Source organism: Sporothrix schenckii (assembly GCF_000961545.1).
Source record: "Sporothrix schenckii 1099-18 chromosome Unknown Cont43, whole genome shotgun sequence".
In the NCBI taxonomy this organism is placed as follows: domain Eukaryota; kingdom Fungi; phylum Ascomycota; class Sordariomycetes; order Ophiostomatales; family Ophiostomataceae; genus Sporothrix; species Sporothrix schenckii.
In genome coordinates, this window is record NW_015971144.1 from 2,173,525 (window position 1) to 2,200,325 (window position 26,801).

The 26,801-nt window shown below is 58.0% G+C and overlaps 13 protein-coding genes across 13 annotated transcripts; 6 read left to right on the top strand and 7 right to left on the bottom strand.

Annotated features, from left to right (window-relative positions):
• Positions 1 to 805: 805 nt before the first annotated feature.
• On the bottom strand, positions 806 to 2,978 carry SPSK_02299 (uncharacterized protein; the record flags this gene model as incomplete). Its single annotated transcript, XM_016729171.1, has 2 exons — positions 806 to 2,445; positions 2,510 to 2,978. 2 exons carry the CDS (start codon positions 2,976 to 2,978, stop codon positions 806 to 808), a joined length of 2,109 nt encoding a protein of 702 aa, XP_016589438.1.
• Positions 2,979 to 4,539: 1,561 nt separating this feature from the next.
• On the bottom strand, positions 4,540 to 6,316 carry SPSK_02386 (uncharacterized protein; the record flags this gene model as incomplete). Its single annotated transcript, XM_016729258.1, has 2 exons — positions 4,540 to 5,456; positions 5,593 to 6,316. The coding sequence occupies 2 exons, from the start codon at positions 6,314 to 6,316 to the stop codon at positions 4,540 to 4,542; spliced, it is 1,641 nt and encodes a 546-aa protein (XP_016589439.1).
• Positions 6,317 to 7,064: 748 nt separating this feature from the next.
• On the top strand, positions 7,065 to 8,194 carry SPSK_10461 (uncharacterized protein; the record flags this gene model as incomplete). Its single annotated transcript, XM_016736860.1, has 5 exons — positions 7,065 to 7,089; positions 7,166 to 7,315; positions 7,361 to 7,635; positions 7,696 to 7,789; positions 7,842 to 8,194. 5 exons carry the CDS (start codon positions 7,065 to 7,067, stop codon positions 8,192 to 8,194), a joined length of 897 nt encoding a protein of 298 aa, XP_016589440.1.
• A 183-nt stretch (positions 8,195 to 8,377) lies between these two features.
• Positions 8,378 to 9,348, bottom strand: SPSK_10462 (uncharacterized protein; the record flags this gene model as incomplete). The annotated part of the gene is made up of 4 exons (XM_016736861.1): positions 8,378 to 8,731; positions 8,795 to 8,854; positions 8,940 to 9,159; positions 9,260 to 9,348. The coding sequence occupies 4 exons, from the start codon at positions 9,346 to 9,348 to the stop codon at positions 8,378 to 8,380; spliced, it is 723 nt and encodes a 240-aa protein (XP_016589441.1).
• Positions 9,349 to 9,564: 216 nt separating this feature from the next.
• On the top strand, positions 9,565 to 11,471 carry SPSK_02353 (MFS transporter; the record flags this gene model as incomplete). Its single annotated transcript, XM_016729225.1, has 6 exons — positions 9,565 to 9,805; positions 9,886 to 9,999; positions 10,073 to 10,205; positions 10,292 to 10,981; positions 11,054 to 11,286; positions 11,359 to 11,471. The coding sequence occupies 6 exons, from the start codon at positions 9,565 to 9,567 to the stop codon at positions 11,469 to 11,471; spliced, it is 1,524 nt and encodes a 507-aa protein (XP_016589442.1).
• A 408-nt stretch (positions 11,472 to 11,879) lies between these two features.
• Positions 11,880 to 12,122, bottom strand: SPSK_02878 (uncharacterized protein; the record flags this gene model as incomplete). The annotated part of the gene is made up of 1 exon (XM_016729740.1): positions 11,880 to 12,122. One exon carries the CDS (start codon positions 12,120 to 12,122, stop codon positions 11,880 to 11,882), a length of 243 nt encoding a protein of 80 aa, XP_016589443.1.
• Positions 12,123 to 12,986: 864 nt separating this feature from the next.
• On the top strand, positions 12,987 to 13,545 carry SPSK_02786 (uncharacterized protein; the record flags this gene model as incomplete). The annotated part of the gene is made up of 2 exons (XM_016729651.1): positions 12,987 to 13,086; positions 13,175 to 13,545. 2 exons carry the CDS (start codon positions 12,987 to 12,989, stop codon positions 13,543 to 13,545), a joined length of 471 nt encoding a protein of 156 aa, XP_016589444.1.
• A 122-nt stretch (positions 13,546 to 13,667) lies between these two features.
• SPSK_02194 (uncharacterized protein) lies at positions 13,668 to 16,871 on the top strand (the record flags this gene model as incomplete). The annotated part of the gene is made up of 5 exons (XM_016729068.1): positions 13,668 to 14,141; positions 14,228 to 14,354; positions 14,466 to 16,281; positions 16,327 to 16,572; positions 16,634 to 16,871. 5 exons carry the CDS (start codon positions 13,668 to 13,670, stop codon positions 16,869 to 16,871), a joined length of 2,901 nt encoding a protein of 966 aa, XP_016589445.1.
• A 1,729-nt stretch (positions 16,872 to 18,600) lies between these two features.
• Positions 18,601 to 20,734, top strand: SPSK_02309 (solute carrier family 35, member C2; the record flags this gene model as incomplete). Its single annotated transcript, XM_016729181.1, has 2 exons — positions 18,601 to 19,792; positions 19,881 to 20,734. 2 exons carry the CDS (start codon positions 18,601 to 18,603, stop codon positions 20,732 to 20,734), a joined length of 2,046 nt encoding a protein of 681 aa, XP_016589446.1.
• A 541-nt stretch (positions 20,735 to 21,275) lies between these two features.
• Positions 21,276 to 22,283, top strand: SPSK_10453 (u4 tri-snrnp-associated; the record flags this gene model as incomplete). Its single annotated transcript, XM_016736858.1, has 1 exon — positions 21,276 to 22,283. The coding sequence occupies one exon, from the start codon at positions 21,276 to 21,278 to the stop codon at positions 22,281 to 22,283; it is 1,008 nt and encodes a 335-aa protein (XP_016589447.1).
• Positions 22,284 to 22,538: 255 nt separating this feature from the next.
• On the bottom strand, positions 22,539 to 23,876 carry SPSK_10452 (Endonuclease/Exonuclease/phosphatase family protein; the record flags this gene model as incomplete). Its single annotated transcript, XM_016736857.1, has 1 exon — positions 22,539 to 23,876. One exon carries the CDS (start codon positions 23,874 to 23,876, stop codon positions 22,539 to 22,541), a length of 1,338 nt encoding a protein of 445 aa, XP_016589448.1.
• A 457-nt stretch (positions 23,877 to 24,333) lies between these two features.
• Positions 24,334 to 25,485, bottom strand: SPSK_02589 (uncharacterized protein; the record flags this gene model as incomplete). The annotated part of the gene is made up of 1 exon (XM_016729457.1): positions 24,334 to 25,485. One exon carries the CDS (start codon positions 25,483 to 25,485, stop codon positions 24,334 to 24,336), a length of 1,152 nt encoding a protein of 383 aa, XP_016589449.1.
• Positions 25,486 to 26,421: 936 nt separating this feature from the next.
• Positions 26,422 to 26,766, bottom strand: SPSK_02843 (uncharacterized protein; the record flags this gene model as incomplete). Its single annotated transcript, XM_016729706.1, has 1 exon — positions 26,422 to 26,766. The coding sequence occupies one exon, from the start codon at positions 26,764 to 26,766 to the stop codon at positions 26,422 to 26,424; it is 345 nt and encodes a 114-aa protein (XP_016589450.1).
• Between the last annotated feature and the right edge of the window lie 35 nt (positions 26,767 to 26,801).

A 26,801-nucleotide genomic window follows, 5' to 3' on the forward strand; every position in this document is an offset into this window, starting at 1 on the left:
ACTACTTGATGATGCTCAAGAAGAAGCACAGCAAGACGGGCGAGGACTCCAAGTACAGCAGCACCGTCCTGGGACGGGGCAACGTGGGCGGCGGCGGCGGCGGCGGCGGCGGCGGGGAGCACCACGCCGCTGTGGACCTAAACGGAGATGCTGCTGCTGCTGGCCCCACGGCCGTCGGCGATGGTATTGTTGTGGAAGGCGGCGACTGCCCGAGCATCACAGCGTGGCGCGAAAAGCGCATCGAGGCGCGCCAGCAGCCACGGCCGCCGACACCCGTGGCGGACGACGACGAAGACGAGGAGATGGACGATGGCGACGATGGCGACGACGCAAAACACCGGCGGCGGACAGCACGAAGCCCTAGTTCGGGCCTCAGCTCACTGGGCGACCGGTCGATTGACGAGGAGATGGAGCTGGAGTTTGGCGTCCCACAGGGCGCACACAACGGGACCGACACGACAGAGGCCAAGGAGGCTGCAGACACAAAGGATGTGGTCATGGAGACGGGGCAGGCCGGGACGGCAGGGACGGCAATCGCGACTGGAAACGAGGCGGTCGGCTTATAGGCTAAGCGACTGCGGACGTCCAGAGCTCGGACGGCAGCTGTTTGAGAGAGGTTCTCTTGGTTTCTACTGTCCGGTATGGCATTTGTACTTATTTTATTCTCTAGCGCGGCGTTGAGGCAGGTACAAAAGGCAATATATCGATTCAACTGTGATCAACACTTTTTTGTCTCTTATGTTTCAACTTCTAGACGCTTTTATTTGGCTGTACATGCTGTTCGTACCTTCCATCGACTCGTCGCCTACAGCTTGTCGTCGCTCGCCTTCGACTCCGTCACGCGGTCCAGGTTAAAGGCCGCACTGATCAGGGCCAGGTGGCTAAACGCCTGCGGCGTGTTGCCCAGCTGCTCGCCGCTCGGCGAGATCTCCTCGGAAAACATGTTGACGTGGTTGCCAAAGCTCAGCATGTTCTCAAACAGGTTGACGGCGCCCGCCAGGTAGCGGCTCTCGTACACGCTGGCGCGGCACATGGCCTCGACGAGCCAGAACGTGCACATGCTGAAGGCGCCCTCGCGGCCGCCGACGCCGTCGTCCGACAGCGTCGTGTCGTAGCGGCTCACCAGGCCGGTGCTGGTGAGGCCGCCGCGGTCGGGCGGCAGCAGGATGCGGTCGAGCGTGTTGAGGAAGCGCGGGTCGCAGGGCGAGATGAAGAAGACGAGCGGCGCAATCAGGATGGACGAGTCGAGGGCCGTGTTGTTCTCGTAGCTCTGGACAAACGACTTGAGCTCCGTGTTGTAGCCCTTGTCCATAATCTCCTCGTACAGGCCGTCGCGCGCCGCGAGCCACGCGGCGCGGTTCGGGCACGGCAGATTGCGCTTCTCGGCCAGGCGCAGGCCGCGGTCAAAGGCGACCCACAGCATGACCTGCGAGTAGGTAAAGTGCTGCTTGTTGTTGCGCACCTCCCAGATGGACATGTCCGGGTCGTGGCGGATCGTGAGCGCATAGTCCAGCAGCTGGCGCACCGACACCCACTGGTCCCACGTCGCCGGCTTGCCGTACTTGTTGTTGAGGTAGATGGCGTCGAGCAGCTCGCCGTAAATGTCAAACTGCAGGTGGAACGCGGCCGCATTGCCGACGCGGACGGGCTTGCTGCCCTTGTAGCCCTCCAGGTGGTCGAGCTCAATCTCGGGAATGTCCGTCTCGCCGCGGATGGTAAACATGATGGGCAGGCCGCCGTCCGGGTTGCGCGACGTCAGGATGCGCTCGCTGATAAACTCCATGTAGGCGTCGGCCTCGGCCTTGAAGCCGAGCCGCAGCAGAATGTAGATGGTGAAGCTCGCGTCGCGCACCCACGAGTAGCGGTAGTCCCAGTTGCGCGAGCCGCCAATGTTTTCGGGGATCGAGAACGTCGGCGACGCGATGATGGCGCCCGTGGGCTCGTAGGTCAGCAGCTTGAGGATCATGAGGCTGCGGTCGACCACCTCGCGCCACTTGCCCTTGAACTTGCTCTTGCTGATCCAGTTGTACCAGAAGCGCTGCGTGTCGTGCTGCTGGGAGTCGAGGAGGGTGGACGTGATGTGCGGCGAGATGTGGTTGGGCAGGTCGCTGCGCAGCACGAGCGACACGGACTGGCCCTCCTCGAGCACGATGCGTGCCACGACGCCGGCGCCGAGCATGCCCGGGCGGTCCTGCGCGTGGAAGGTGACGACGGGCGGGCGCTTGGCAGCTGTTGCCGTGCTGGTGTTTGTGATGTTGTTGTTGATGTCGGCCGCCGACGGGTCGGTCGGCTCGCCGGACTCGACGACCACGTCCAGCTGCAGCTGGACGTCGGCGGAGTGGAAGGTCGCCGTCTTGCTGGGCTTGTCGGGGCCGGCGGTGGTCTGCTCGATGGTCGTCTTGTGGGGCGCCCGCGCGTAGTCGAACGCCGGGAAGAGTTCGATTTCTACTACAAGTCAGCGCCCTGCCCTCCTCCTCGTCGGCTCGACGACCTGCGACCTACGACCTACCCAGTTCCATCCGTCCCCGGATGCACTCCACCCGCCGCACCAGCCACTTCTTCAGCTCCTCCTGCACCGACCGCGCGGCCCGCACGCCCCCCTGGCCCGGCGCGCGGGACACGACGGCCGTCTCCTTGGGCCGCGGAAAAAAGTCCACCAGGTCCACGACGCCCTCCTCGTGGATGTAGCGCGTCAGCAGAATGTTGGACGACGGCAGGTACTGCTGCTTGGTCGTGCAGACGAGGTCCGGCGGCGGCGACACGCTAAAGTGGCCGCCCTTGTTCTTGTCGAGCAGGCGGCCAAACACAGACGGCGAGTCAAAGTCGGGCCAGCACATGAAATCGATGCTGCCGTCCATGCCGACAAGAGCACAGGTGTGCATGTTGCCGATGATGCCGTAGTTCTCAATCGGCAGGTAGCCGCCGGCATGTTGGCGCATGGCGCTGCCAGACGTGCTGCATTGGTTCGCCGAGGTCATGATGCGGTGTCAAGGGTGTCTAGTAAGAACAGTGAGAGGCAAAGGACGTTTGTGACTGTAGTTGGAGAAAAAGAGGTGGGAGGGTTTTCTTAACAAGGGGGACGCAATTGGAACAGCGACTCGAGGAAAGTGCACTCTCGACAACAGAAAGGAAGGAGCTGCCTGCTCCAAAACAGCGGGGCATCCGGAGCTTCCAGCAACGTCATGGCGCCGGCTTTGACAGGTGCCGCCCTAGACGCCCCACTAGCCGGCCCAAAGCGGAGATCGTGCAGCATATACGGCAGGCGCAGGAGGGCCAGAGGGTTGCTTAGTGGTGCGTACCACGTGACGCGGTAGGCGAGGTTGTGAATGGAGAGAGAGCGCGGGATGGGGGGATGGGAATCTAGTATTTCGTATTCCGTGTTCGATACTGGGCAAAGCAATTTTGAACCAAATGACAGGATGCAAACATTCCAGGACCTGGCCGCTGATGCCACTACATCGCCCCTCTCATTATCTTTTACACCCCCCTGTCGTCATGTTTTCTTTTGTTAGTCCGTATACCACCGGGTATGTCAACGTAAGAGAGAAAGAGGAACTCCTAGGTTGTCCGTTAAAGTAAGAGAAGCTGACAAGTCGCCGTATCGCTTCCTAAAACAATCATACTCGATTGCCCAACACGGGTTCAACGTCCATTTGTAATGTAGCCCTGTGGTCTCGGGAGACTCGCATATATATATGCCTAGGATGGGGAGGTAAGGAGTTGTTGAGCTTTAGTACTATAGGTTTAAGGTTGAAGCCTATAAATTCTTACAGATGTCGGGTAAGATGATTAAGGAGGCTGTATTATCAAGGTGTGTGTTGGTAAAATTCGTAAAACGGGTCGTAGGTTCATTGTTAAACAACGGAGGATATATTAGCCTATCGTTTGTAGTTTTTGTTAAATATACTTACCGTTTATTGACAATAAAGAATAACGGGTTACTTTTTACAAGTTTTAAAGTCTATTTATTTACACCTACTTGACGTTTACTCGGTACGATTTATAGTCGTTAGTCTGGTCGTCAGATGCAAACGGCACTAACTTTGACTGTACGTCGCTCTCGAAACCACAGTTCGCTGTCCTGCATCTACTGATCAGTCGCTGATTTGCTTTTGACATACAGATACCGAAGATCAGAAGACATTTTTTGGCGAGAACCCTAAAGGGGATCTTGAACTACGGAAAGGAATCGAGATGAAGACCAACTCAAGTTTCCCCAACAACATATTGGAGTCTCCCAGAAGGTTGCTCGCGAGGTGCGTTTCTCCTTTTCTCATCTTTGTTTTAGTTTCTTTACATTTATTTAACATGTTTTTTTTTGTCGTGTGAGCCTATATTCCTGTGTCCATTATTGATTGCAAGTGAATTCCCCTTCACCTTATACCTTACCCTACGATACACGTCTCGTGCTCTCACCAAACACAGCCTCCCTAGCCTGATCAACTAGCAGAGTCCCTCTCGATCCTTAAAAGGCACTTTGTCACACTGTGCTTGGCCTTTACAACCGGCCGGGAGAGAGTCCAGATTTTCGTCTTCTATTCAAGAAAGCAAGTCACGGAGTTTTTTTAGTATACGGTGTCTTTTCACGACAAGAAAACCAACAAGCACGGTAACGAAAGATAAGACCAAAACTATAGGCAAAGCGGATTTCCAGGGAATGTCCACAAAGTTCATGCCAAAGACCGACGTAATCAGGGAGAGCGGTGCAAAGACGGAGATTAGCAGGGTGAGCCACTGGACCTCCGCCGCCTGGCTGATGGCATTACGCGACTCGCGCAGCTGGGCCGCGTTGAGTATGGTATCCACGCCATCTTTGCACTGCGCTGATAAGTCTTGCAAACGCTGCAGGAGACCACTGTAGTCGGACGTCAACTCTTTCAGAGTGGCTTCGGCCACGTCTGTTGCGGTAGTCCGGTCGTCTGCTGTCTTGCTGGATGAGCCATTTCGACTCGGACCGGCCTGCTGTGGCAACGGCGACGTCAATGCCGGCTGGGGTGAGGGTTTCGTCATCCACGCGGCCGCACACGCCCGGTGCCCTAGGAAGTCGAGCACGGTCCGCACGTGCTGCGCTTGGCCGTCCAGCTCCTGCTTGAAGGCGCTGAGGTCGGCCAGGGACAGCTCCTCCTGGCTCTTGACCTTGAGCAGGGATTCGCTCACATGGGCCTGCAGCATGTCGATCACTTGGCTCAAACTGCATGCGCAGTGCCGGAATACATCACTCAGCGCATACAAGGGGGACTTGCGCATGAGGTCGGCGTGGTCGCGCAGGCCCTTGAAGCCGTACTGGGCTGCCAGCAGCATTGTGTTTTGCGCCGTCGACGGCATACCGCCGCCATCCGGCGACTGCAGCGAGACCTTCCTGCGGGTGGCAATGATGGGCGTGCATGTAAAGTCCGTGACGGGCGTGGGAAACGGCAGGACCGGCAGCGGTCTGCCGACGTCAAGCCATACGATGGCTGCAATGTAGGTCAGTTGCTGCCAAAAAGGGAGTCCTAGAAAATAGAAAAAAAAGAGAAAAAAAAGAGAAAAAAAGAGAAAAAAGAAAGAAAAAAGAAGAAAAAAAAAAAAAAAAAAAGAAAGGCAAACACGTACCCGCCCATCCTTCGGACCTGTGCACAACGGTGCAGGAGATTTTCTGGTCAATGCTGCACACCCACTCGCTGTAGGCGTGCAGGTTCCGCACAATCGACGCACTGACGTCCTGTGCCTGTGCCTGCTGCTTCCGCAGATGGTCAAAGTCACACTGGCGCCCGCTCTTGACCTCCTTGCGTGTGATGGCCGAGCTGGGCTTGACAATGGTGCCCACTCGCAGCTGTAGAATGCCGTGGCTAAAGCTCGGCAGACGCGGCCAGTCGTAGTGGTCGTCTCTCCGCAGCAGCAGCATATGACTGCGCCAGAACTCGGGATCGACTTTGAGCGCGGTGCCCAACGTGTTCAGCCACGCGGCCGATGGATAGCCCCGGAGGAACACGATCTGCGCCCTGTCCTTCCCGATCTGGGGCCCCTCGGTGTACTCGACCGGGTTGAGCAGGTCACGCACCTCCACCTTGTCGGCGATGTCGACGACGGTCACGAAGCAGAAATCGTCCGAGGGATCGTGGGCGGCGGCCACAGCAGCAGCCGCACTGCTCTGACGCTTTGCATACGGACCGTTCCCGTTTCCGCGTCGCGAGGGGTGGAGGAAGCTGGCGAGGCTATCGTAGTGGCTGCCGGGGATGAGATGGTCGCTGTGGGACAGGGATGCAAGGCTGGCGACGTTGCTGCCGTATTCGGCGCAGGATACTTGCGCTTTGGGTAACGTAGACGGCGACTGCATCTTGTCCAGAACAACGACGATGCCTCCTACTCACATACATGCAAGGACTGTACGCATTACGTGCCCCCCCTGGCTCTTAAATACACACGCTCTCTCCGCCGCCTGCTTGTCTCGCAAGGCGGGCAGCAAGGCCACTTATCGACCGACATCCCAGAGAGTCCCGTTTTAGCCTAGGACCGCCACACAACCATCGGCAACTGCAAAAGGTGGCATGCAGGAACAGCAGGCGCTTAGGGAAGGCCTGGCCCAGACACGCACCCCCTGGCAACAAGGGCGGTGGTCGGTGGCTGACCACTGGGATCGTCGCCTTGAGCTGAAAAGGGACCGGGATGAAGAGCGAGTAGCTGTATGGATGTGACGAGTGGGGCAATCGTGCAGATATACTTTGCTGCACCCATTGTCGTCAGCGGTAAACAAAAAAAAAAAAAAAAAGAAAGAAAGAAAAACAAGATACGAAGGTATTGCTATGGAATACGCCACAGCACCGCCGCAGCGTGTCTCTGTCTTCCCGGTGCCTTTCCCGCGGTGCAGAAAAGCTGCTGAACGCAACCCATGTCCGTTGTCAACCATATGTTGGTCAGGAGGGGCAGCCTCATTTTTCTTGGCCTCCGCCGTCTCCCACGCCTTTCTTGCTTCCTCTTTGTCTTTCTGCAATGCAATGCATCGATCATTCTCTGCTGTTTCTCGGCTTGGCTTTATTCTGAATCTTCTGACATATCCGCGCGTCCCCCGGAACCCGTCACACAGCATGTCGCGCACCGCTTTCCTCGTTGGTAGGGTCGTCCTTGTCCTGCGCTGTCTTGCTGTCTTGCCTTGCTCGCAGAGCCGTCCAATCTGACTTCTCTTTAGGCGCCAACCGTGGCATCGGCCTCGAGCTGGCCCGCACCCTGGCCGTAAACAACTGGACTGTGTTCGCCTCGGTGCGGCCCGAGACCCGGGCGGCCCAGGATCCGTCCATCGCAGAGGTTGATAACGAGCCTGTGTCCTCCTCATCTCTGTGTGGGCTAACCTGCAAACATTCTGCGTCCCGGCGAGCAGATTGAGGCCATTGCATCCGGCATCTTGAGATCGATCTTCTGAACGAGAGCACCATACAAGCGGCTGCCCAGAAGTTTGGTGATCGACCTCTTGATGTTCTCATCAACCTTGCCGGTATGGACAGCAACGTGCGACGGATGGTCGTCTTTTTGTGTTTTATTTTGCTGTTCTGGTATCCTGCTAATCCTTGGTGGCGAGCCTTAGGCATCGGGCCGGAGCCTGACAACTGGTACGAGCATACCGCCGAGATTTTGATGGACAAGTATGCCACCAACACGGTTGTATGTTTTCTCCAAACGATCCCGTCGACTCCGTGGCCTGTTCTAACAAACGTGCACAAGGGGCCTTTCTTGGTGTGCAAGCACTTTCACCCCAACGTGAAACTGGCCAAGGGGATCATCATCAACATCTCATCCCTCGCCGCATCCATTGGCTGTACGCTATGCCCTGTCCTTTGCCTTTCTGTCCAGAACCTTTCTCCCGACAGGCGTTGACGTCCTTGGCATCGGCTGCCGGCATGAGACCCAGGGCATGGGCAATGTTGTAGAAGCCCTGATCGATCTTGGTCGGATCATCGGCCGCCACCCAGAACACGGCATCAAACTGGGCGTCTCGCGAAAAGGCATAGTGTATGGCGATCTGCGTCTTGCCAATGCCGCCAAAACCACTGAGCGAGAAGGAATGAAAGCCGCCCCCGTCCGCCGAGAGCAGCTCTCGGTCAATTTGCGCAAGGATGTCGGTGCGGCCAACAAATTTGTTGTTTGGTTTGACCGCGCTTCGCATGTAGCAGGGCATCTTGGGTATGCTGATGACGTTTTCGAAACTCGACGAACGATATGACGAGGGCGCTGGCCCGCGCCTCGTGAGTCGAACGACAGAGAGGGCGTCAGAGCAGAGCGATGCCTTCGAGTGAATCCCCAACGGGCTCGCCATCTTCCCACGCCCCCCTGTTTGGCTGCCTGCGCCACCTGCTGCTTCGACTGTCGGGAAAACAGACGTCAGCACTCTATTTGTTCCGGACGTTTATACGTACTTTGTGGGAATCGGTAAATCACCGTCCACGTTCTTGAAACCTTCATTTCTGTCCACCGTCACGGACATGTTGCTCACCAATGACTTCTTCCAGAACCCCACGCTGGTTGGCAGTGTCTCACAAACACTGAGAATTCCCTCTTCGATGTGCATCTTTTCGAAATTGGTGCACAAGCCGGCTACGCAGGGAATGAAGTCTTCGGTCTTCTTAAGGTACGACTTGTTATAGCCATAGGCCCGGAGGAGGCCGTCGAGCTTCGGCCACAGGTCACGCGAGTTCGTTACATGAGGAGCACCCAGAAAGACAATGAAAGCCAGGTTCGAAGCTCCCAATTTGTGCACGGCCTGCAGGACAGATATTGTAAGATCCTACAACATAGAGCGCCGGCCGTGCGAGCAGAGACACACCTTCTTGACAACGCAGCCGCCGAACCCACTAGCCACGAAACCCAGGGGTCGGATGCCAGACTGAAATTCCCCAGATGTCAGCTATCAGACGAGGTGTGAATTGAAAAGGATCCCGTACGCAGTCCCTGAGGAGATGCAAGCATACACTGTAGTCGAGAGCGGCGAGTGCAGCAGCCAGCGTCTCGCCGGCACCTTCCAGGGCGTGCCAAATTGATATGCTCTCGCGACCATGTGTCCCGGAATACTCATAGACTGTCGCTTGCGGCGTTTCTCGCTGCAAAAGATCAGGCACGGAGGTGGTCTGCCGGTGCTTGTCGTGGCTGCGCCTGGCTCGCCATAGTTCCTGATCCGGCACGATCACGACCCTGGAAGAACAAATCATGGACTGTTAGCGCATGTGCAGAATCGATATGTGCCGTGTGGCGCAAGGCGCAAGGCGCAATCGAGACAGAAGAATGGACGCACTCGAGATGTGTTGCCGCGTCCTGGCGTGCGCCGGCTCCATTTCGCTGCGGCTGCTGCAGTCTCTTCAGCGAAGGCGGATCAGAGGCCATGGTGTCGCAGGATGTTGTGTGCTATGCGATGCAACGATGTATGGCAGAAAAATACCAAAAAAGGGAGAGCGGCAGAGACGCCCCTCTGGCAACAAAACACAACAAAACACACGCACGCCCTTTTGCCGACACTTTGACTCAAACAAACAAACATGCCAGCCAGCCAGCCAGCCAGCCAGCCAGCGGATTTGCGCACAACGAAGCTCGACATACACCATGTGGAGGCGTAACGCACGAACCGTCGTACCTCTGGCCATCCTCGTATACACACACAACGTGGCAGAGGTAGTGACAGACGTACCGACCTTTCGCATCATCGAGTATGCCGTCTGCCAGCGCTTCTACCTCGGCGAAGGCCGATCTGGCGAGATCCCCGAGTTGGAGTGCAAGGCGGAGCCGATTCAAAAGCAGGTTCTCTTCCTTCTTGGATGGTTCTACGCCGTCGACTGCTTTCCCGGTACGCAACGAAGGAGACGGACACAAAGACGCATCAAAGACGTCGTCCCGATGGAAGACTGCCGCTGACTGCGTCTCCAGGCATCTTGACCGCGTTCATCTGGGGCCATGTGGCCGACAAGCTGGGACGGCGCTTCGTCATGGCGCTCTCCTGTACTGGGCAGCTACTGTTCATGGTGGTATTGGTCTCTGTTGGTTTGTTGAGACCAGCTGCTGCTCCTCATCGCGTCCATCTTGATTCAAAACTGACGTGCGGCGGGTTCTGTAGCGTACTGGAATGACCGAATTCCCACCGAAGCCATCTTTCTGGCCCCGGTGATGAAGGTGGTTGGCGGTGGCACGCGCATCTTTGATTCCATGACCACCTCCGTGGCCGCCGATATCACGACCGTGTCCCAAAGGTAAAGGTTGAGCCCGGAACCCCGACTGCCTCTCCTCCGTATCCGTATCCATTGCTTTATTGACCAACATGCACGCCCCACAACAGGACCAACCTATTTTACGCACTGGCATTGCTCATGTCCATAGCCAACGTCACGGCACCACCGTTCGCATCCTGGACGCTGTCTGTGAATCTATGGCTTCCCTTTTGGCTGTCTGGCGCTTGCTTTTGCGTCGTGTTTGCCAACATCATCGTGATCCCGGATACACGACGAGTTTTCAAGGCAGGGAACGGCCCTCCGGAGTCGCAGGCGTTGCTGAATGAGGAGTCCTTGCGCCGTGATGTGCTGGATCCGCAGCCTGGCGTGTTGCTGGACGAGAATGCGACGGATCGCCCAGGGGCACAATGGTACGACCGGTGGCGTGGTCCTGTGCACAAGATCCTGCAACTGACAAAGTCACGAACCGTTGTGATCTTTTTGTTGTGCTCTGTCTTGCGGAAAACCGCCATCTTCAGCGAGAACTTTTTTGTGCAATACACCTCGGAGCGATTCAAGCTGCGCTACAGCCAGACTGCCTGGTTTGAGGGACTCCAAGCGGCCGGCGCCATGCTGTCCCTCGGCGCCATCTTGCCCGGCGCCGCACACCATCTTCAACGCCGGCTCGGTTCGCCATGGAAGGTCGACCTGACGATCATGCGCATCAGCCTCGCTGTCATGGCCTTGGCATATATGTATTTGTTGCCGGACGAAATGGAAAAAATCAACAGTGGGAGGTGGACGGCCAAGATTGTCAAGTGAGTGCTTCTGATTTCTGATGCGTTTGGCCCAGCTGCATTGGATCGATTGGTGCTGATCGACGCCAACAGTCTGTGGCGACCTCTCGCCGTGGTGCGCAATGCACCACTCGTCATCACGGACAAACGCACGGTGCCGCAGGACGACCTCATGGAGGTCGAGAAAGTCCTGCCGGACAAGGTCGAGCGCAGCAACTACGTCCAGTACAAGGCCTATCACCAGTACTACTACATGTCCAACCAAGGCCCCGAAGACGTGGCCGTGTTTACCACGTGGCATCAGACCAAGGGCGACAAAACAGCGGGTGAGTCCTTTCCGCGAGCCCATGGTTCCGCTGTTTTCTTCTTGTTTACTTTTGGAAACTGACACATCACAGAGATCTCCCCGCATAGGGCCGCCAGCCAATTCACCGACGACTTTATGAAGAGCCCGAGGGAGAGCATTAAAGTGCGCCTGATTGTCTTGACGGATGCGCAAGAGACGAAATAGAGGGACGGGACCACCGTGTTGCCTGGCGGACAGGCGGGGGACGCTGGACCGCTAAGCATCGCTTAATTTGCCTACTTTGTGTTATTTTTTTTTGTACTTTCGTATTGTGCTGACCTGCTACGTGGCCACTCCACCCCATGGTCAAACTTGCTCTTTTCATTCTACGAGATTCAGTTCAGAAATGAGAGACTGCTTTATTCGTATTGATTCTAGCCTATCTGCCTACATCGCACAGAACCCAGTGGGAATAACAGGAGGTTCCATGGCCTCTGCCAGACATCGTTCTCATAGCCTCCTCCAGGAAACTGTCTTGGAATAAGTGTCTGGGACTGTGGAAAGGGCAATTCGTGCGAAATACAGGGCTGTAGAAATCGATGCCATTGACTCACCGGGGACTGCCTTGTTGTTTCAGCGGCTTTTGGCATCGAGCTCCTGCAGCAGGCGGATATCACGACGAGGGCCCGCGTTGGCCTTTTCACGGAACGCGTGCGGCTCCGCCCAGTAATGGCCGGACACAATGTCTCGCCAAGGCTGGCTGCGGCTGTTGCCATCTTTGGTGTCCACCGTCGGCGAGAGCAAGGGCAGGCTGGTGGTGGTGCTATGCGTCGTGGCACTCGCGTCGCTGGTGAACGAGTCCGGCGGAGACGACATGTTGGCTGTTGGTCGGCTGTGAGCAATGCTGTGAGGCATGCTGTGAGGAATACTGGAAATGGAAGTCGTTGTTCAAAATGCTGCGATTGTCTGGGTAATGTTTGCTAGTGCACATGTCGTGCCACGATGCCAGCTGGCAAGGCTTTGTGCGCCTCGCATGCCCTTCTTATAAGACATACGGGGGCAGACAGACACGCATGTACAAATGACCGCCGGACAATGAAAGCAGTCGCCTATCGCGGCATTTTTTGAGAAATAAAAGGCATCTTCAGAAAGAAAAGTGCACATTGGAACGTCGAGGCTCGCCTTGTTCTCGTCGCGATACGAATGACTTACTTTGCATGACTTGCAGGATACAAGGCCTATCATGCAGGTTGACCCTTTGAGAAGGGTGCTGTGGGTCTAGTGTCAGGCCCCCACATACAGTCCACCACCCTGAGACTTTTCCCTCGCTGGTCAATGGCATGGAAGAGCAACCAAGCCGCAACACAGAACCGCAACGCTGCAAATTTTCGGGGTTTTTGCCACTGCCCACCTCCCTCGTCCTCTTCTCTGCTCAGACTGCTCCGTCTTGAGCCGACTCGTTTGATGTTTGAAGTAAGTTGTACTTCATACAGAGCATTTGATGCCCAACGTTGCAGCTGCTGGACACGCTAAAATTTAGCGGCGGCTCGCTACAGCCCGTGGTGGGTCCACTTGCCCTGAAGGAAAACGGAACATTCCCAGTCGCCCATGTGATCACGTGATACGCTCGTGATACGGGCGCAAGTGTGTCGATAGCAAACAGCCATGCGAATTCGTACATGTTGCTGTGCTGGAGATGCTGACAACAAGGCCATCTCTCCTCAGCACACAACCGCAACGATGAAGGTCATCCACCTTGTGCAATTTGCGGCCTTGGTCCGCGCGGCGCGGCGCCGAGGCCTGTCCGGCCAGACGCCGTTCGCTGCCGACTACTGCGAACGTAGGTCCAGGAGCACCATCTCGGAGCACCGTCTCGGGAAGGCCCATCCGGCCAGAGGAAAAAGTTGTTTTAAACTAACATCTGACAGACTATGCGATGGCCGACTTGGGCGCCATTGTCCGAAACCATACACCGCTGCTAGCCCCGATCGAGCGTCTGTACATGGATATTCACCAGCGCGCCGAGCTGGATGCGCTCCCCGTCCGCGAGCAGACAGGCGTACCGTATGCGAGCACGCAGCACATGGTCGACTGGTGGGGGCACGAGCAGCCGGTCATGCACGCCTGCGGGCACGACCTGCACATGGCCTGCCTGGTCGGCGCGGCGGAGCTGTTGCAGAGCGCCCGCGCCAGCTGGTCCGGCACGGCCATTGTGCTGTTCCAGCCGAACGAGGAGCACACCGGCGGCGCGCAGGCCATGATCGACGACGGGCTCTTTGCCAACAGCGGCGATGCATAGAACAAAAGAACAAAAAGAACAGCATCCCCGTGCCGGATGTGTTTCTGGCACAGCACTCGGGGCATCTCGTCCCGAGTGGCTCCGTCAGCATTCGTGCGGGCCCGGTGCTCGTGGCCGCCGACATGGTGCGCATTCGCCTCTACGCGAGCGAGGGCCACGCGGCCAACCCGCAGGTGGCCGTCGACGCGGCGATGGTGGCTGCGAGCATCCTCGTGCAGATGCCCGACCTGGCCGACCGGGTCAGCCGCGAGGGCCGCGGCTTCGCCTCCATCCATGCCGACGAGATCCACGCCGGCGCGGCCGGCACAGACTGGGTCGCGCATGCCGACATTGTGCTGGACGTGAAGGCGTACGACGCGACCATCCGCAAACAGCTGCACGCGGGCATTCACAGCATTGTCCAGGGGGAGGCCGCCGCGTCGGGCGCAGCGCAGAAGCCCGAGATTACGACGGCGGTGCGCGCGCCGCCGACCACCAACGACGCGGCGCTGGCAGCCCATGTCGGCGGGGCCTCCCGCCGCTTCTTTGGGCGCGACAAGGTGCTAGACAGCCTGCCCCAGCACCCGTGCGAGGACTTTTCTGTGCTGGCGACGGCCGTGGGCAAGCCGTACCTCTTTTGTTTTTCGGCCGTGTCGACCCCGGCCTCCTCGACCGGGCGCGCGCCAACAACACGCTGCTACAGGACATCCCCATCAACCACTCGCCCTTCAATATGCCGCTCCTCCACCCTACACTGGAGACGGGCATTCACGCTTTGTCGTTCGCCATGCTCTCCATCGTCGGCAACGCAAGCAATGCAGGATCGTACGGTGGGCCGTGCCAAGGAGATGGATTGGTCCCTACGCCATAGAATGGAAATTTGTATCATTGTTCTTTGATTTCTGTGTGCTAGTGAGAGGAGCGACCCCAGTGCATCATAGTCTTGCTTCCCGTCCTACCATGGGAGCGTCTTGCCATCCCAGTTCAAGTACGTGCCCGTGTCCTTGCGGCCGATGCGCTCAATAATCTTCACCATGCCGGCAATGGTTTCGTCCATATTGTCGCGGGAGCGAAAGTTGGTCAGCTTGGTAGCAACGTAGCCCGGACGCAAAGCGACCGCCGTAATGTCGCCGCCGTTCCTCTGGAATTCCTTGGCCAGAGTGACGGTCATCATATTGAGGGCAACCTTGGACATGCGGTAGGCGAGGTCTTTGCCCTTGCACACTGCCGCGCGTCAGTCAGCTTCGAGACGGATGACCTGGAGTGGCTGTCCGACCCGCGGAAGCAACTGACACAAGCCGCCGCAGCCGCCGCTGCAGATGCTGCCGGTGGCGCCGAGTTTGCCAAGTGGCTGTTGATCTTTGACAACGTCGACGAGATTACCATGTTGGATCCGTTTTGGCCAGCCGGTCCACACGGGTCCATCCTGATTACCTCCCGTGACCCGCTGACCAAGACCGACCTGGCCACGCGCGGCGTGGACGTGCCACCCATGTCGGAAGTGGAATGCGTCCTGATGCTCTGCACGGAGGTGGATGAGTTGCCCACCAAACCGGCAACGAAGGAGGCCGCGCTGGCGCTCGTGCGGCCCGTTGGCCGGCTGCCCCTCGCAATCGCGCAATGCGCAGCGCGGATCCGTCGGACCGACACGAGCATCGAGGAATACATGAACCGCTTCGGCCGCGGCGATCTGATGAATGAACTCAAGAAAGTACAGGTCCTCCCGCCCCAACAGCAGTACAAGCATGTGCTGGACACCGTATGGCGGTTCGAGCGATTCTCCGCCCCCGCCCTCGGTTTGTTCCACGTGCTGGCCTTTTTCGACCCCGACAGCGTGTCCGAGCGGATCCTCGAAGTCGATGCTGCGGTCGAGGCGGAACCGGATGGCGTTCCTTGCGCCTATCCGAAACCAGGCGAGGAATACGACAACACCCGTGTCGAAATCATGCGCACATCGCTCGTGAACCGGAACAAAGAGACCCGGTCCCTGTCGTGGCACAGAATGGTGCAAAAAGCCGTACGGAGCAAGATGAGCGCGGTGGACGCGCAGCGCGCCTACCAGCTGGCTGTCCACCTGTTGCACCAGGCGTGGGAATACGCCGAGGATCGGTTCAGCCGCGAAAGCCGGAAGCGTCCAGCCTGCGACGAAGTGGTGCCCCATGTCCTGACCATGATGCGGGCCTATGGTGCGGCCGTGCGCGGTCGACCCCTCGCTCTGCCGAGCGCGCGCCGGCTCGTGGTGCTGCTGCAGGAAACCGGGTACTATCTTATCCTCAGCGCCCAGCACGGCGCCGTGGACAAGATCCTCGACCTGGCCATCGGCATCTGCGAAGCGTACGGCGACGACATGCGCGATCTCCTGGCGAACACCAAGTTTTCGTATGCCCGCTTTGGCGGGGAGACCAACATGGATCCGAAACGTGTCCTCGGCTACTGCATGGACTACCACACCATACGGAAAGCACTGGACGATGGCAGTCTGGAGAGCCGCGAGGACGTGGCCTCGTCGCACACCAGCCTCGCGCAGGGCTACCTGTTCCTGGACCAGTTCGAAGCGGCCCTCGAGCACTGTCAGACATGCATTGCGATCGAGGCCGCTCTGCCGGGCCATGAAGGCGTCCTGTCGCAGTTTGCGCACATCTACCGGGCATGGGCCTTGTACGGCCTGCAACGGGACGAAGAAGCGGCCAAGCTCAGCATGGTCGTCATCCAGTACCGCACGACCAAATTTGGGCAGGACGATATGGAATCGGTCAAGTAAGTATCCTACATCTTGTGTGTGTGTGTGTGTGTGTATGCAAGATGGGATGAAGAAGACGTACTCACCGTTGGACTGGAACCTAGGTTGGGTCTTGCACTGCACTGTCTAGCCAACGCCCGACGACGGCAAGGCCGGATACTAGCGAGCTTCAAAGCCTACCAGAAGGCATGGGCAAACTACCGCGCGACGGAGGGGCCCGACACCTGGCGCCTGGCCCAGATCGACCTCAAGCTGGCCGAGATCTACGTCACGCAGCCCAACATCCCGGGCACGGCAGAGTTGGCAAAGTAAGCTCGAACGAAGAGAGAGAGATTGTTTGTCTTTCGCTAACGTCTAATCATCTCGCAGGGAACACTTTGACAGGGCCATCAAGGCCTTTGGCCGGTCGCCATTTCACAAGAACGAGCTGGCCCGCGCCTTGTACAGACACGCTCTGTCTCTCGGCGAGCTGAAGACGCCTCTCGGGCCCCAGCCAACGTACGAGAAAGCGAAGGGCCTATATTACGGATTGCGGCCAGAGGCCAGCCGAGAGACACCACCAGGGGAAGCGGAGTTTGATTCCCTGGTCCGCTTTTGGTCTCGATAAGGGGAGACGCGTGCTCTTCCGCTACATATCCATATGTATGCAGGAGGTTGGTATGTAGATGCTCTCGACACGGAAAAGCCCTTTTACGCCTTCTTATGCTCCGCCTTCTATCAACGATCAAAACCGGGTGCCGCCGTCCTTGCCATTTATACAGTTTTACGATTGCGGCCCTCACGAGGCCAGGATGGGGACCCGACCCCCAGGTACATCTCAAAGATCTTTCGCTCGCTTTTGTCATTGCTCCCGTACTCCTTGGATCATCCTGGCCACTCGGGTCTAATTGCTTGCACAAGGCCGGGGGTTTGTGAAAAAGCCGTCACGTCCGGAACGGGTCGTTATGTTTCCGTATTGGTCGCGAGCATTGATTTTATTTGAAGCCTGGGCAGTGTAAGCAGACGATGATCGTTAAAGCGAGAGCCGACGATCTGTAGGCCGAACGGCGGTCTTTACGGAATAAAGCCTACGCAGTCCTTACTAGGCCATTTCGGCATTTGTATGTACTTGTCGTAGGCCGTGAAGCTGGAGGAAAAAACGGTAAGCTTTTAGCGAAACACTGTCTTCACGATTTGGTCGACCGGAATAAACCCAAGATCCTTTAAGACGGTTATACGTAACCCAGACATATGAACATGCTTTCATGTAGCGAAAATTAATGGGTCGACCGGTCGTGATAGTATATCCCGACTATTAAACTACGCGATGGCCGCGAGTAACAAAGTTCCATTTGCAACGGTGCGGCCTATAAGACCTTGCACGTTATTAGTTGATAGGCTGATTACCCTTCGGTCGGAAGTTACGAGGCCTGGAGTCGGACGGAGTCCTGTTCCACCGTAAAAGGCTGCCGGATTACATATACTAAAGCTAAAGTTTAATCCGATGCTTAATCAGCTGTTGCATTTCTGAAGACATCATGATGTCTGTTTTGTCATCTCCCAACATCTGCTTTTAACTGCCAAGAATTCACGCCCACGTGCAAAAAGAAGTGCCCAAGGGGGATACTCGGAAAGTGAGCTGGTGAATGCCAATGTTCAAAACTGTCTCATTTCCGTGGTTGCTTTCGAACTCGCATTTATGCATTGTATTGATATAAATCGTTTCTCTTCATTCGCAACTCTTACGTACAGCATGCTTGGCTGATCCACTATTTTTATCCACTATCTTCTTTGCATTTGCTGTTGGAGGCGTTCTGTTAGCGCGCCCAGCTGTATTCCCCCTGAACAAGCCTGAAAAGACCACTGTGCAAAGACCGAAATAGGGGTCCGTTACTCAATACCAGTAGTATTTCGTTACAGCCACCGCCCGCTACCGCCCAGCTCTAGCGCTGTCAAGTCCTCTCCTGGGACGCTGGTCCAGAACGCGCTAGGGAGACGTGCATGCCGAATCTGGCCAGAGTTCCGCAGGGGAAGGAGGTCACGGCCAGCGCAAAAGCAGACATCCAATTTCGGAAACAGCCATCGAGCCTCGTCTAGGGAAACAGACTCGACCGTCACGACTCGACAAACAAACGCAGCAACAACGCAGAAACGAGTCGAAAACGCACCACAGCTCTCTGGCGACGACCTTTGTGTCTTCCATCCTGCGAACACGGCCATTTGTATTCCCATCGCCACGTACAGCCATGCGAGCAACGATCGTCTGACCCCTTTCGTCCATTTCCTGCATTCTTTTCTCTTCCTCTTCGTGGTCTTCCTCTCGACCTCGTCCTCTCGACCTCGTCCACAGACTCGCAATGCCGTCTCCAAAACCAGTACGGACGGCCGCGTTGGGGCTGTCCACCGTTCCCTTCCCGTCCGCTGGCTCCTCGTCGACCAACAGCCCCGTGGCCGATGCAGGCACGGGCGACCTGATCAATCCCAGCCCCATCGCCGGCTCGACCTCGTCCTCGGGCACATCAGGACGGCCACGGCGGCGAAGTAGTCTGTTGAAAAGCAAGCACAACAATGGCGGCATTGGTGTCGGGACGGCGGGCCGCCCCAGGAAGGCGTCCACGGCCGCATCAACGGCCACGGCCATCGGGACGACAGGCGCAGGAACGCCAAAAGCATCGACCGCACGGGCACATCAACTGCAGCCACGAGACGATCCAGGAGACGGATGGGACGATGCATGGGGCGAGGAGGAGGACGAGGACGGCAAGGCGCACGAGGACGGCGAGGACGCAACGCAGAACGGACGCAACGCCGACCACACACTGCTTGACGAAGACTACGGACGCGACGACGGCGACCTCCACACCGACGAAGAGACGGGCCTGGGTGCCGCCGCACGGAGGCAGCGTGGCGACGCGCGGCGGAGCCGGACGAACCTGGACGAGCGCTTTGTCCCCGGCGGCGGAGTGGGCGGCTCCGAGTTTGGCTTCGGCGACGGCCGGCTCGTCGTCGAAGACGCCCAGAGCAGCCTCATCATGGCCGCCCTGACGGACGACGAGCGCAAGGAGGCCGACAAGAATGTGCTGCGGCGGCTGCTGGTCAACGGCCTGCTCATCGGGCTGTGGTACTTGTTCTCGCTCAGCATTTCGCTGTACAACAAGTGGATGTTTGGCAGCAACTTCCCCTTCCCACTGTTTACCACGTCCGTCCACATGCTGGTGCAGTTTTTCCTGTCGTGTCTTGTGCTGTACTTTGTGCCGACGCTGCGGCCGAGCCACGGCCGGGACAATGGGAGCGGGCATCGCCCGGTCGCTCGCGACGAGGATGCGGACGAGGAGGACAACGATGCCGATGGCGACGTCGACGTCGACGTCGGCAACGTCGACGGCCAGGATGCCTACAAGGAGGCCAACGGCAAAGGCGACAGGCAGCTCGAGCCGGCCATGACCAAGTGGTTCTACCTCACGCGCATCGGGCCGTGCGGTGCTGCCACCGGTCTGGACATTGGCCTGGGCAACGCCTCGCTCAAGCTGATTACCCTGACATTTTACAGTGAGTCCCGGCGCGACAGTGTGCGTGTTGTTTGAAACCTGCAATAATACTAACACCTGGCCTTTCTTTTTTCTCTCCTCTTTCCCAGCCATGTGCAAGTCGTCGTCTCTCGCCTTCGTGCTGCTCTTCGCGTTTGCCTTTGGCCTGGAGAAGCCGACGCTGCGCCTCGTCGCCATCATCGCCACCATGACCGTCGGCGTCGTTATGATGGTCGCCGGCGAAGTCAAGTTCGACCCCTTTGGCTTCTTTCTCGTCATCACCGCCGCCTTCTTCTCGGGCTTCCGCTGGGGCCTGACGCAGATCATGCTGCTGCGCAACCCGGCCACGTCCAACCCGTTTTCGAGCATCTTCTACCTCGCCCCGGTCATGTTTGTCACCCTCTTCGCCCTGGCCATCCCCATGGAGGGCGTCCCCGAGCTCCTCCAGGGCCTCCGCGAGCTGAGCGACAAGTTTGGCGGCCTGCGCGCGCCGCTGCTGGTCCTCTTCCCCGGCACCATTGCGTTTTTGATGACGGCCTCCGAGTTTGCCCTGCTGCAGCGCACCTCCGTCGTCACCCTGTCCATTGCCGGCATCTTCAAGGAGGTCGTCACCATCGTCACGGCCACGCTCGTGTTCCACGACAGGCTGACGCTCGTCAACTTTCTGGGCCTCGTCGTCACCCTGGCCGCCATCGTCGTCTACAACTACATCAAAATCACCAAGATGCGCCAGCAGGCCCAGATCGACGTCCACAAGGAGCACTCCGCCGCCCGGCAGCACCCGATGCAAACGTTTTCGGGGCCGACCGAGTACGGGCCCGGGCTAGGGCCCTCGTCCTCCCCGTCTGGGTCGCGTATTGGTCGGAACGCCCACGCCAACCGTCCACCGCCCCATGACGGCGACCACGACAGCGACCCTGACGGCGAAAACGACGCAGAAGATGCCGGCTTGCTGCGGAAATAGACTCGTCGTCTCCGCCGTTCCTTTTGATCGATGCCTGCCCACCTTTCTGTACATGATCACTAATATAAAAGGCTCGGCCGCCTTGTGTTCTGCTTGGTAGCGAATAATAAAGAGGATACCACCTGTGGGGCGTTCTGGATTGCTTGGTTTCATTCTTTCTGTATTCTTTTTTTTGCGGCCACGACATTCATTATCGTAATTGGAAAAGGAAAGGCATTTCTAGATAGCATCTCGAATGTGGGCACATAGCTCTTTTGTATGCAATCGTGGTCTATTGACGAACGCACGTGTGCCATTGAGTGTTAAGTTAGCGATGTACCGGTATCCAGAGACCCACTCTCCACTGTAACTTTGTCCATGCTGCCCACCAAAAAGCTATTGTGGGTCCTTGTCACGTGCAGTCTTCAAAGAATTTCCTCAGCCTTCTCTCACTGACGTCGCTTTGTGTCCATTCTTTTCGCGACCACTTCTGCGTTTATGCCAGCCACGAACAGCTCGACACTCTTTACGAACCAACACAGTTTGGCTTATATCACACAATATGGCAGACTCTGGCTACCGACGGAATCGCCGGCCAGACGGCGACCGAGAACGCGGCAGTGGCAGCAACCGCCACCGTGACCGCAACGACCGCGACTACGATCGGGATCGTGGTGGCCGTGGACGTGATGACCGTGGGCGTGACGACCGTGGGCGTGACGACCGTGGGCGTGACGACCGTGGTGGCCATCGCCGCTACCGGTCGCGCTCACGCGACGGCAGAGACTATCGGGACCGCGACCGCGACCGCGACCGGCGCGACAATCGCCACAACGACCGCAGCGATCGTGGCGACCGCGAGGACCGCCGCCGGTCCGCCTCGCCGGACCGCCGCAGCGGCAGCCCCCCGTCGCTGTCCTCGTCTCGACTCACACCACCACCGCCTCCTCCGCCTCCGCCACCCTCTCGCCGCGCGGCTGGCGGCGGCCCCAACAAGAACCACCGCCGGGCACCGAATGGAAGAAGGGCTGACGAGGACGACGACGACGACGACGACGACGACGACGAGCAGGGCGGCCTCCTGCGCAACAGCGCCTCGGCGGGCCTGCCGAATAGAACGCGTGCGCGGCCCGGTGAGAGCACGTCCACGCCCACGACGTCTGCGTCTACCGTCGCCCCCATGTCCTTCCGTGTCGGTGGGGCCCACAACGGCAGCAGCAGAAGCAACAGGCACTACGACGACGCTGGATATGGAGAGGCCGACGGCTACGACGATGCGGACGGCCACGACGACGGCGAGGCCGACATGGAGGCCGGTGGCAGTGGCGGCGATGTCGACGGCGACGGGGACGGCGACGGCGACGACGACGACGACGACGATGTCGAGGTCGACGACGATGGCATGGATGCCATGCAGGCCATGATGGGGTTCAGCGGCTTCTCGTCCACCAAAGGCACCAAGGTGGCGGGCAACAATGCAGGCGCCGTCCGCAAGGCCAAGCGCACCCAGTACCGCCAGTACATGAACCGCCAAGGCGGCTTCAACCGGCCGCTCAGTCCGTCGCGGTAAGGAGGGGGTGTGCGGCGTGTGTGGAATTTGCAAGGAAAGCGGAAAATGAAAATGACAATGTTGGCGTATGGGGCTTTGCGATTGCTTCTTGAGATTTAGACTAGCGATTCATAGACTAGCGAATACACAGTGATACCCTGCCTGTTCCTCCCCATTCCTCCCTATTCCCTGTTCTGGTCGCTTTCATTTGTGCCACTACGAAGCACCAACCCGCAAAACACAATGATACATGCCCAGGCACACAGCACAACCCATTCACACAACAACATACGGCTCGCCGGGCTCGTCGGACTCATCGAGCGAATCAGAACCTTCCGGAGGAATGACAATCTTTGTCCTCGGCGTCTTGGGCTTCGTCGCCTCGCCCGGGTGTGCTGTCAGTGCAAAGGTCATGACCAGCCCCGCGTGGTCGCTCCAGGGAATCCGGATGGGCTCGTAGGCCGGATCGGCCGGATCGGCCAGGTCGTGTGGCATCGTGTCACCCTCGGCGTCCACAAGCGCCGTCGGAACTCGCATGGAAACGGTGCCCGGCTGCAGAATCTCCATCGTCTTGGGCGTCAGTCCCCACACGGCAATCTTGTCGAGACGGGCGGGCGGAAAGACGTGCGACCCCGGGCCGTGCATGCTCCAGGTGTGGCCTGGGAACTCGGCAGCGTCACCGCGCAGCCGGGTCCAGCAGTCGACCAGCCCGTGTTCCTCGGCGAGGTTCTGGTCTTGGTCGTCGGCCAAAAACGGGTTGAAGCCGCCGGCCACCAGCCCGCCGTACACGTCGGGCGCATGCAGCAGCTCAGACACGATGCCCAGCTGGCGGCGTCGGTAGTTGGGCGCGGCCGCGAGCGAATCAAAGTGGACATTGGCAAGCCGGATGGTCTTGCCGGTCCCGTTTGGCGTGGCCGTCGGGGCGCCAATGTCGCAGCAGAGGGCGTAGCGGTTGAGCTGGCTGGGGTACCAGACGGCCCAGACAGCACCGAGCGAGGGAAACGTGGCGCACGAGCCGCGGGCAAACCGGAGGCGTGACATTAAAATGGCGCTGTAAAACTCCTGTTTGTTGTCGGCCAACATCCATTCGAGACCGGCGATGTAGTAGTTGGCGCGGACAAAGGAAAGCTCGGCCAAGGTGTGCTTGGCGATGCCCGACAGCTCTTGCAGAAAGACGACGTCCGGGCAGCCCTCGACGTCCGCATCCTGGACGCCGTCGATGAGACTGGCCAGACGCTCGGCGCGTTCGTTCCGGCCGTGGCCCACGTTCCATGTCACGATGGTCATGTCTTTGGGGCCCAGGTCCGGCGGCCCCGGCAAGGGGACGACATCGTGGCTCAGAGCAATGGGCGGAGGAGAGATGACCCATTTGTCTTGGGCATGATCAAAAATATACCAGGGAAACGTCACAATTTGGGTATCGGTCGTGTCCAGCAACGGGGGCGTGATGCCCGCAGTGACCGCCGAGGCGAGCGAGACTGGGAGAGGGTCGAGGAGGTTGCCGCCTGGTGGATTCACATTGCTGAATGGATGCTCGGGGTCCTCGTCCGCAGCGACGATGGGCTTTTCATGCGGAGCACCAATTGTAGGCGGGTCTTCGTCCGCGGCGGTCATGGTAGCAGTGCGAGCACGGCGTTTTGAGTGGGCACAGACAAGCGTCTGTGGGGGGCAATGCGTTGATGTGAGGTGTTTGATGGATGCTCAGTCATTGATCATTGGTGGGAGACGGGAGGAGGAGACTGAACGAGATGTGATTAGAGATGTGATCGATTTGATCGGTTTGATCGATGTGATCCTGCGCCGTCCCAACGCAGCAACGGAAGGAACAACAAACAGCACACTGTGTGGTGCGGTTCGCGTCCGTTCTTGCCCTGTCCGTGCCGGGTTGCTCTTTCCGCACTCTGTTCATAGCGACGGCCCCGCCAACAACACCAGTGCAGGCAGGAGCAGGTAATGCAGCCATTCGTCACAGCGGAAGGAGCATACTGACACACGGCTGCCCTATGTGAGAGAAAGCCACGCCTGTCGTGGCTGTCCACAGCGGAGGCGGTCGTCTGTCATCGGTGTCCTCTCAGACGTCGTGCCGTGGCTGTCGAATCATGTGCTCTTGCTGTCGTGCCGCCCCCAGCCGGTCCTGTTCTCGTCTGTCCGGCTTGATGAGATAGTGACCGGGCGGCGACGTGTCGCTCGTCTTTCCATGGCCCGTTACGTTTGCTGGACCCTTTCCGGTCGCCGTCTCTTGGGCCGCTTGTGCCTCCTTCCAGCCCGTGACGCGGTACCGCAGCTGCTCGGGGTTCAGCAAATGCCGGAACCCGATGCAGTCTAGCGGGTAGGTTTCGTTGACGAGGATGGGCCACGCCGCAGCCGCAGGCTCCGGATCCGTCGACAACATGGTGGCCAGCTCGTCACGTACGTGCGCCTCCACATCGGCCCACCGCAGCTGCTTGTCGACAACGACGTGTGTCGCCTCGCGCAGGTTCTGCACCCAGCGGGCGCCGTGCTGCCGGGCCTTGTTGATGCGGAGCTTCCGGGCGCCAAAGGCACCATTGGGGAGGTAGCAAAAGGACAGCCCAGCAAAGATGCGCTGCCCTTCGGGGACGAGAGGAGGCGATATGTCGCGGGCGTCCTTTTTGGTGGTCGTCTTGGCAGGTCGTCCCGTCTTCCGCGCGGCCGTGGCCCTGTCGAGAACCTCCTCTCGCTTTCTCTTCGGCCCTCGTCGGTCCGGCAGCGGATTGGACGACGTGCGGCGAAGCGTGGTTGACGATGAAGGCCGCACAGGCGCAGCAACGGTCGAGGCGGTACGGCGCGGCGGTCGTGGTAGTGTCTGTGGTGGCCCGGGTGGTTTTAGCTCTGGCTGTGTCAAGTCGATGATTTCGACAACGTCGTCGCTGTCACTGCCGCCGTGTTCCCCGCCCCCGTGGTCGGCCCTAAGTGCAGCCTCGTCTGCTCTGGCCTCCCGTGCCGCCTCCTCTGCCGCCTTCTCAACCACCTTTTCTACCGCTGCTTTGGCTGCAGCCGCGAAAGCCTTGCTCTTGCGCCGGTGCTCGCGCTCACGCTCGGTCCACCGCGAGTCCGGCTTCTCAACGGTGCCTGAGCTGGTCGCTGGCTGGCTGTTGTCCGTATCGGACAGTCCCCAGTCTGTGAACAGCAGTTCCTTCTCATGCAGTGGTAGTGGCGGCGTCAGCGACAGGGCCGGCGACGAAGCCAGCGGGTGTGAATCCATGCCGGTCGCCAAGGGTCAAGGGTGTCTTGGGTGTTTTGGATGTTTTGGGTGATTCCAAAGCTCAGGTGGCCTGTCGCCGGGCGAGGTACTGCAATGCATGGCCCTTGAGATGCTTTCGTGTGTCATCTGGCCTGGAGTAACGAATGGAGGCAATGCCTCTGCCTAGAGCAAGAACAGTGTCCGGTGTCACACTAGCAAGACAGTTGTGGTACAGGACGCACACGAACGTCGAGACAAAGCCGGACGGAACCAACCATGGAGATGCCCCACTTCCAGAATTAATTAACACGATTTCCCAAATGGACGTCCGCCGTGTGTTAGCGCCCTTGAATGTCCAAAATAGGCAACAGCGACACCACCGGCCTGTTCTCTATCGAGGCTGATTGGTCCGTCCTCATTTCCTGCCAACGCAATAAGAGGAAAGCTGCAATCCTAGAGTCCGAAACAATTATGCAGAAATGTACTTTTGTATTACATTCGATTTTGGGGTGTGTTATATTTTAGTATTATTTTTGTTACAAAAAAACTAAAATAAAGAGAGAAAAAAGTTAAGAAAATTAGCAGTATGTGTATGTAATCAGCCAAAAATGGGTACATTTTTATTTTTATCACATTTTGCCCATCCGACTCTGGCGTCCATGCATTCAGCCGTGTCTAAGATTGATTACCACACAAAAAGCACTTGCATATATATTTTGGGTGTACCCAATGGGACGGGCCTTGGGCGGCAAGGATGTAAGACATGCAGGTTGGGCTGCATTGTCAAGTACACCGTACGGTCTGTCTCAATCGAGGACCTTCGTCTGGGAAAGGGGAGTACAGGAAGCAGGACTCGGTGTATGGACGTTTTTTTTTTCAGTGCTGATAGTATGTCAATTTCTTTTTTGTCGTAATTTTCTGTCGTTATGAAACGGAATACAATGTGAACATCTCGGTTTATATAATATTAAAGATGCACGGGGAAGGAATTCGCAGACTCCGAGAGAAGAGAGAGAGAGAGAGAGAGAGGAATCTCGAAATAGGCTCATTAAGATCACTGCACTGAGCGCTTTCAACACCACCTCGTCCGTAACGAGATGCGAGCTCCGACTTAAGCCCTGCAACCGCATGCACGTCGGCTCCGTTTGTATGCAGCAGCTGGACGAGCATGGCCCAGGATCCCAGGATCATGGCTGCCACCACACCCGCACTCTTCTGGCCTTGTGGGAGGCCATCAACTGAAACCAATTTTTGCAGCGCACCACCATCCAGATGGGTAAAATACACCGACACGTTAGGCATGTCGCCTATGTCAGCGCGCTCACAGTTTCCACAAA